Source organism: Cicer arietinum, chromosome 8 (genome assembly GCF_000331145.2).
Source record: "Cicer arietinum cultivar CDC Frontier isolate Library 1 chromosome 8, Cicar.CDCFrontier_v2.0, whole genome shotgun sequence".
NCBI classification, from domain to species: Eukaryota; Viridiplantae; Streptophyta; class Magnoliopsida; order Fabales; family Fabaceae; genus Cicer; species Cicer arietinum.
In genome coordinates this window covers 28578837-28587804 of record NC_021167.2, presented here as the reverse complement: position 1 = coordinate 28587804, position 8968 = coordinate 28578837, and the positions used below count along the sequence as shown (strand labels likewise).

General features: G+C 31.3%; 1 protein-coding gene across 1 annotated transcript in view; it reads right to left on the bottom strand.

Annotated features, from left to right (window-relative positions):
* LOC101513765 (cycloartenol synthase) overlaps positions 1-4720 on the bottom strand; it is a 7095-nt gene extending 2375 nt beyond the window's left edge. Inside the window, exons 1-14 of the mRNA XM_004513067.4 lie at positions 4539-4720; positions 4226-4447; positions 3792-3977; positions 3541-3630; positions 3263-3457; positions 3092-3176; positions 2789-2955; positions 2167-2355; positions 1752-1865; positions 1396-1518; positions 1198-1320; positions 1015-1113; positions 377-433; positions 6-15 (exon numbers count right to left, since the gene is read on the bottom strand). Of these exons, the coding sequence (XP_004513124.1) occupies positions 6-15; positions 377-433; positions 1015-1113; positions 1198-1320; positions 1396-1518; positions 1752-1865; positions 2167-2355; positions 2789-2955; positions 3092-3176; positions 3263-3457; positions 3541-3630; positions 3792-3977; positions 4226-4423 (1636 nt within the window). The 5' untranslated portion in view covers positions 4424-4447; positions 4539-4720. The remainder of the gene's footprint in view (positions 1-5; positions 16-376; positions 434-1014; positions 1114-1197; positions 1321-1395; positions 1519-1751; positions 1866-2166; positions 2356-2788; positions 2956-3091; positions 3177-3262; positions 3458-3540; positions 3631-3791; positions 3978-4225; positions 4448-4538) is intronic.
* Positions 4721-8968: the final 4248 nt, after the last annotated feature.

The following is an 8968-nucleotide window of genomic DNA, read 5'->3' as shown; positions in this document are numbered from 1 at the left end:
AGCAGGATTGATTATCTGACAATAGGGAAGGCATTATCCACATCAATAATGTGTATTAATGAATTAAATTTAATACAAAAACAACTTCCCAAATTCTCGGGAGTCACTAGAACCTTAATCTGAAATGTAACTTATCCTTTAAACTTAAATGAAATAAAAGGAAGATAGATTAAACTTAAAACTTATCTACGAGGTAAGACATTTCACTAACATATAAAGGGAGCTCAAGGATCCCTGCTTTGAAATTAAAAGATTGAAGCAACAACAAAGTATATGTTATTCCTAAAATATATGCCCTATGCCAGCACATGCTTCACATTTCAAAGAAGATAAACTAAAACAAACAAAAATGGGCCAAATAATGAGATAAAGCTACCTCCAACCAGTTATAAGAACGCGTGAGCTCATATGTTGCAAAGCCACCATCTTCATTCTGCAATGATAAGGAAAAATAAATTTTACACATAAATTTTAGTATTATACGAATCAAATTAATAATCATCTCAAGTTGTAGTTAAAATCAATTAACCTTTATGATAAGAATTAGCATTTTACATTTTTTTTATATGATAATATTTTTTCAGAAAAACACAGTAAACATAAAAGAAGAAATAACTCAACATTATATGAAGTGCAGAGTCTGCTGAGCTAAAGGAAAAGTTAAACTTTTCTTAAAACCGTTAATACTACTAAATCTAATCATATATGGAAAATAAATTACATATTTATCATGAAAAATAATTGAGAAAATTAGTGATCTTAAAGTGTGTTCATGTTTATGAGGCAGACATATTTCATTTTCTAGATATAAATAGCTCAGTTGATATAAAATACAATTTGCTATGAATTATCATATGGCGAAGGATCTCAAAAAAATGAGTAAATAACTCAAACACATTATTGACATTGGTATGAAAAGTAGAGAGGGAACCAGTAGCATAAAATAATCACCACGACTTATTTGCTACAACAAGTATTCAGATAATCAGATTTGAATCACGAGAATCTAGCTACCTGTAATGAGAGAATGACATTTACAGAATCATATAATCTTTTTGCATCCAAAGGTTCACCAACAACCTCCGGCGTAATTTTAGATAGCAATAGAGCAGCCTGAAAAACGAAAATAATAATCAAATTAAAGAATCAAATAAGCAAGTTCAAATAAGTAAGTCTAATTTTTCCATCAATAATTACTTTCAGTCCTTCAGCTGTGCAGTCAGATATTGGCCATCCATGATCTGCAGTTGAAAAAGGCCAAGCACCTTTTGAAATGTGACGGTACCATTTACTAAGATCACCCTGACAATCTTCTAAAACCTTTCAAGAAAAAAAAGAGATTCTGATCAACATGGGCAAACCAATGCAACTTTTAATGATGAATAAAATAATCACCTGTGAGTTCTTAATGTATGTATGAGCTTTTCTTAGAGTTGGACCGAATTCATCAATTAGGTTAGTTGAAATAATTGCTTGGGCAGCAAATGCAGTATCCCATAGTTGACTTCCATTGTATCCCTGGAACAAAAATTGGATATCCAAAAACTTGTAATATTAATTTATTTTAATGGACTTAAGCTTTTAACCTTAAGTCAGAGAAGTTTGATTGTGCTGGAACAATGGTTCCACATTATATCATAACAAGACAAGAGTATTCAGTATTGTCAATTTCATTCCTAATCATAAGGTCAATATATCCAATTGAATGACATGATCACTTGTTAACTCCAGCAAAGGGAAAATAAGTTGACCTGCATTTTCATGCCGTCTTCAGCAACCCATAGATAATCATAGATCCTAGGAAGATGCAGCTTGAAGGCCTCTGAATTTGGATCTTCTACCCAACAGCAAAGCATATTTAACACCTAATAATAACTAAATAATTAGTACTCCTTAGCATTTCCTGGTTTAGCTGGAAACAAACCCTAAACAAAATGTAAGTGGAACATGGAAGGGAAGCTCACGCATCCAAATAAAATGTATCATTAGTACAGTAAAAATAAATTAAGGAGGTAAAGTATATTAATGGTCAGCATTCAACAAAGGAAAACTAGAAACCATTGAACAGTATGTTACATTTCTCATACTCCTTCTCAAAGAGTGGAAAGTAATAAACAATGAACAGTTGAAGGGAGTCCCAGAAGCTCACCCCCTCTAAAAGATTACCTTATTTACAGGACCTATGCAAATATAACGAGTATTCTCATCTTCATAATGTATATGCTCGATTACAGTCTTAAGAGCCTTTTCTCTCAACTTTTTGCCAGGCCAGTTCATGAAAATAGGCTCAACGAACATGTGTAGAGATGCCCAAAGAATATCTTGCACAAGTGGGTGAGGATAGTATAAGTCTTCCTGCACAAAAACAAAGTTAAACTTTTTGTAACTCTTACTTAACTCAAGTACAATTATATTGATAGTTGAATATTGGAGAAATCAAATGCCAAGTTCTATTGGTTAGAGGTGTGAAATTATTCACTAGTCTTCACTTAATAGCTCAAACTTTGGGAGAGTTAGTCATGAATACCCCATTATTCTAAATAAACATCATTATTAGGTGCATTGTCCCACTTTCAAGCTCAAAAGGGCTCTTGCATAAGGAAGTGTATGATTGGCGTTGTCGCAAGGAGTTGGTTGTGCAGTAGCAAAGCAAAGTAGAACACAAGAATGTAGTAATAGCAACAATATTGAGGTTCAGGTTATTCTAGTTGGCCCTCAAATTATAAAATCCAGGTGAAACATTATTCATATAACGGTTTCATAGGACCAGTTAAGCAGTTTCACTAACCTTTGCACACAAATTGCGAGACTGATTCCAGTCTATATCATGGTATGCTGTGGTATAAAGCTCTTTTCTCAAAGATAATATTGTTGGCGTGATTGGACCAACAAATCTCTTGCCATACAAGTAGCACATTGGCAAATAGACCATCCGGCAGTGACACCACATCCTTCCTGCAATGCATAAAATGTGATTTATTTTCTGTTGTAAGTAAAGAATGAAAGGTGCACCAAAAGATTCCTTTTATTTAGTAATTTTCTGTAACTTGACATCTTGTCTCTAAGCAAGTTGAAATGGAAGAGCAAGAACCTGGATGAACTGGAAGCATGTATGGAAGGAGCCATATCTCAGGAGGCAGGGGATTATTTCCAGACCATTCATACACTCCAAGTACCTATCCCACAATAAGATTAGAAATAAATAAACCATGATGGCATGTCTATTAATAAAAATCATAAAAAATAAGGCTAGGATCTTAACTGAAAGCCACATCTTTCCCCATGATGTTATAAAAGTAGCACCACCATGAGCAAGAATCCAGTCGCGTGCCTTCTCCATTTCACCTTCTCCGTCATTAGGCCCCTCACCAAGCAATCGTAGAGTAACATAACTCAAAACAGAACCAAACATGGTGCTTGGACCTTCAATATGCAAACCCCACCCACCATCCTTGTTCTGTAGTTACATTTAACTAATTATTAAGAGAATTTGTGGGAGAAGCCCATAGATTAGGGTGAAAAGTAAAGTGAAGTTGTAACCTGATGATTATAGAGGTAACGGCACATTTCCTTTCTATGCTCGTCTGTTAAGACTGCATTCAGAGCCCCAGTGACAGATAGAGCAATTACCTGGTTAATCAATCATACATCCCAAATAGTATAGAGTTGTGAATATTGTTTATCAGTTCAGAGGGAAGATGAAAACCTAAATACCAAACAAAATGAAAAAAGAAGCAAGTTTTGAAGGCAATGAACAAATTTCAGAAAAAAGATGAAGTGTTAAACATTACCAAGCCAGGCATAAGAAACATTGGACCTCCATAATCTCCTGGCCAGTGTCCATCATGACTCTGGAGAGTTGAATAGAAACTCATGGCCCTTCTTAATGTTGTTGTGACAGTCTCTACAGTTACATCCTCGACATCTTTGACTCTGACTTTGGGCAATAATTGGTCGATTGGGTTCTCTTTTGCAAACTACATGCATTGTTTTATACAAAAGAATATTGAATTGAAGTTGCTTGGTATGCAAAATTCATAATAAAAAAAGTACTAAATAAAGATCACAAAAAATGAATGACAGACACGCCTTAGCAAAACATGAGAATGAAAGGATTTGAGTGGATGTGAAGATGGAATATGTAGTGAAGTTTACCTCGTTGACATCGAAGGAAATAATAATAATAAGAATGAATAGAATAGGGGAAAAAAGAGGAGAGAAAGACCTGAAGGCGCATGAGTAGATCGGAGCTGTGTTTGTGGGTGAAGCGATTATCGTGAAAATTGCGGCGAGCAGTTTCAACGTCGAAGAGATCTTGTGGGGATCCAAGGTGAGGATCGAACTCCCATATCTGTCTTCCAACGTGATTGTTCAATGTACGAAGCCATGGACTTCCTCCCTCTGCAACCTTCAGCTTCCACATTTTCTTCTAATCAACAACAGATTGCTGCATTGCAATCAAAAATGTCAGCAATAAAAAACAATTAGAAATGAAATATGAGCATTTAGCATGAGGAGGAGTCACAAGAGTAGCCAACCCGTGTTTAGTGATGTGATTTGCAATCAAAGATTACAATAATTATACTACTAACTAATTAAGTAATCAGATTCGGAATGCTTTTTAGTAATTGCTTGCCATTGCTATGGAGGACTACAACTTTCATTTATATATCATTATTAATAAATTACATTTTTATATAAATGCATTCCAAGTTTATTTTTTTCATTAATAATAATATAAAAATATATATATTTTGGAAAAGAGTCTGAAAGGTATCTAAAAAGATTTTATATTTAAGAATAGAGAAATGTGAAAAAAGAGTTTTATTATTAGCTAATGCAAGATATTGAGAGAGAGAAGGAGCATGTGTGTGTGTGGAGTGTGGAGTGCCAAATGGAGAAATTCAAGGGGTGGTGGTGGTGGTCCGTTGCATTGAATATACAACAGCGATAGAAGGGGACCGACAGATGTAGATGGAGCTCGCAACGTCCAACTACTTTTCATGCCTGTCTGCCCCAAACACGCTACGGTGGGAGAGGGAGGAAACCACCATGGCCCAATAATTATTACTACTTAATACAATGCAACATACATTTTAGTATATCAAACCATAAAATTCAAATTCATCATTAAAATACTCCTTAAAAGATATACTTTATCATCACAAAAATCTCTCAAAATAATCTCTCATCTATTTTACTCTTTAATTAAACTATTTCATTTTTAATTTTGTTTTTCTTTATTCACTTAAATAATGGATTTTTAAAATGTATTTATAACTATATATAAAAGGATACCAAATTTTAGTGTAATATTTATTTCTTTCTATTTTATTATATTTTATTTAAATTATTTTATTTATAATTTTATTAATTAATTAATTAATTTTCTTGAATAATTGTATAAAAATTTTAGGATTTCTATTATTGTTATTAAAAAAGACAGCATGACGGATGCAATAATAATAATAATAATAATATTTTTGTTCTATTAAATAATAAATAAATAATTTTTTGATGAGCATTGACAAAAAAAATAAAATTATATTTCGATTTGATAACGATAAAAATAGGTTCTCGTGAGCTCCTCATGGCTATTAATTAAAGGCATATGATAGATTTGAGGTTTTTTATTTTTTTTTATTTTAAGAGTCAATTACTTGCATGTCCTTTATTAGTGATTTACGATAAGATTAATTAGGAAAGTTAAGTAGTTTTATTAGTGGTTATTTTTTTTTTATATTGATAATTGATTAATTACTTGATGGTATTGTTAAGATATTTCTCCCGCAATTATATACCACCAAACTTAAATTTAAATTATATAATATAAAATTTATGGTTAGATTGAATATTTTGTCTCAGTCCGAACATCTCACATATAAAAAGTATTTAATGAAGGTGTTGAATTGTCTTCTTCATCTATATTTTATAGACAAATATAAGTTATTATTGTTAGTATTGTATCCGCTAAAGAAAAAAATTCTAAAAGAAAATTATTTAAATCTTATTTACAATTATTATGCAGATTTTTTCAATTATATCTTCTTTTTTAAAAAAGATTAAAATATTTTACTCTAAAATTAATATAAAAATATCTTATTCTTTTGGATCTTAAGAAATATAAAATAAATAAAATAATTTTGTTTTGATTTGAAGATTCAAAGAGCTTTAATTATGCGTGTAGTAGTAGTAATAATAATAATAATAATAATTTCTGACGAGGAGTAGTATATCATACATATGCTCCTCACGGCTATTATTAAAGGCCAAATGTTTCTTCTGGATTTTTTCGTGGTCAACTACTTTGAGGTTTTTATATGATATTTCTTATGTGATGTATACCGCCAAAGCTAGTGCAACTCATGTCGCCTTAAACACGGTAGAGCTGAGCAATAATTTAAGGCCAGACTTTTTTACTTAGATAGTATATATAAGAATTCAAGCCCTCATCCTAGTCCAAGTTCAATACAAGAGTGAGTGATTTCTGATTTATTCGACCTAATCAAGTGACATCGTAGAAGTTTATAGACATTATGGCGAATCAATCAATATTTAGAGTAGAATTCGAAATTAACATCTATCATAATTTGTTTGAACCTTCAATCGTGAATATTAAATGAATGAAGAGGAAATCCGATGATAACAAATACGATTATAATCCAATCATAAATTTGTTAACATTTTATATAATTTAAACATATTGATCTACATCAATGTTTAAAATATTTAAATATATTGTTATAAAATAGAACTGAAATAAGATGTGATAATGTTAGTTACTCTAAAATATCATGTTATATATCAAAATTGAACTTAAACTCATTGCATATTAATTTATTTGTCTATTTACAAAAGTCTACACAGTGAATGATGTCGACTTTCATAAAAAAAATATATTGAAGTAGATTTTTAAATAGATTTTCAAATTTTATTAGACATTGAAAAAGGTCAGATCTGACCTTAACGATGAACAATTGACAGGTAATAGATAACGCTCAAGCCTAACATTTTCAATGTATGATAGACTTATGTCTTGCAAAACCTAACTCGACATATCCTATTTCCATTCCTATGTATTATTAATGGACCTTGCTAAAAGTAGTATTTTAAACGAGGATGTGAGAAGAAAATATAAAGATTCTCCTTCGTAGTTAGAGGTATTGGTTTCTAAATCAAAGGGACCAAAAATTGATATTCATGTAATATAGACCAAAGCAGAAGTAGTTTTAGAAATAGGTATAGAGTTGTTGAGTACTACAATTATAGTAAAAGTTGGCATATTTAGAAGAAATGTTGACTTTTGAAAAACGAGAGTGAGGACAAATGTAAAGGTAAAAAAAAAAAAAAAAGAAGATAACGATGAAGATAATACTAATGTGACATATGTCATTTCTAAGAGATGTTTGGGTGATTGGTAGTTGTACTCATTACATGTCACTTTTATGAGAGATATTTCACGCTATTATACTCATGTGAATTTGGTGTTGTGAAGTTGGCTTATTATGAAGTGTGCTAATGGTATTAGGTAACTCTCTTGGATGTGAGTTATGTTCCCAACACTTGATTGAAATTATTTTTAATGGTTAAACTATGCGATGAACATTATGATAATCAATTTTCACATGATAATTGGAAACACACCAAGAAATCTATGATTGTTGCTAGATGTGCGAAATGTTTCTACCTTTTACTCGGCATAGACAAAAATAATTAACGATGTTAATGCGGTTGAACCAACTAAAAATATTTAGTTATAGTATAAAAGGGGGAAAATACGGTTTAACTAGAAAAAAGAGATGTGATGTCTAACATGAGAAATCCACACTTGAAAAAATATACACCTTGAAGAGTAAAAATGGTGTTTTGAGTGTGTTTAAAAAATTGAAAGCCTTAGTTGAACGTGAAAGTAGGAAGTATTTGAAGTCATACGCACAAAAAGTGAAGGTGAATATTTGAAACTATTTGATGTTTATTGTAGAGTGACAAATATCATACATTATTAGTGTCTCTAGTTGAATGGTGTTGTTGAGAGCATGAATAAAACAGTGATTGAAAGAGTTACATTTTGTTGTCACAGGTAGAGTTTCTACAAACATTTTGAGGTGAAGTATTGAGCAACTTTGTACATGTCCTAAATATGTCATCATGTGTGTCTTACATCTGTCGTCATATATATGTTTGTCCTAACAATATGAAGTACTAGAGATAATTTTGTTTGATGAAAATATTTATTATGATCACTTACATTTTTTTGGATGAAAAGTATATGTACATACTCATATAGATGAGATATCTATAAAAGATGCAAATAGTAAACAATGTGTGTTTATTGGTTATGGTCTACATGGATTAAGGTAAAATTTTTACGATCTTATTATGAAGAAACTTATGAGAAGTTGAATTCATAAAAGACTAACAGTTGAAAGACATTAATCTTGAATAGATTTAAGTATTAGATTATTGCAATGCAAATGTTTCTTCTGAACCTAGTCTAGAATTATAAATAATTGAGGTTTCTGATAGGTCAATGTTGTCGCAATGAACAAATACAACCATATGTTGGACTTGTTGCATAGAGAAATTCCACCAAAGAAAAACAACATTTGAAGAGATATATTGTTGAAAGGTATGTTGCTGTTGTGATTGATAATGAAGTATCTATATTGATTGGATATACAAATGATAATGATTAATGAAGTTGATTTGTTAAGAAAATCCTGATTAAGGGAGAAGTTTGAGACATATGTGGCGTAGTTGTAGGAATGACAACAATTTGCCTTACTTGAGCATGAGAGGGACATATGTTAGATCCCTTCTCAAGTGGGAGCCAACACCAATTAAAATTAAAAGATAGAAATAAGAGTGTGGGTGTGTGATTTGAGTTTGGTCCATGTGTTGGCAACATAAAAGATTATTAGATCCTTAAACGTATATCTGGGAGTTGAATTTTGGAAGACCATTGATC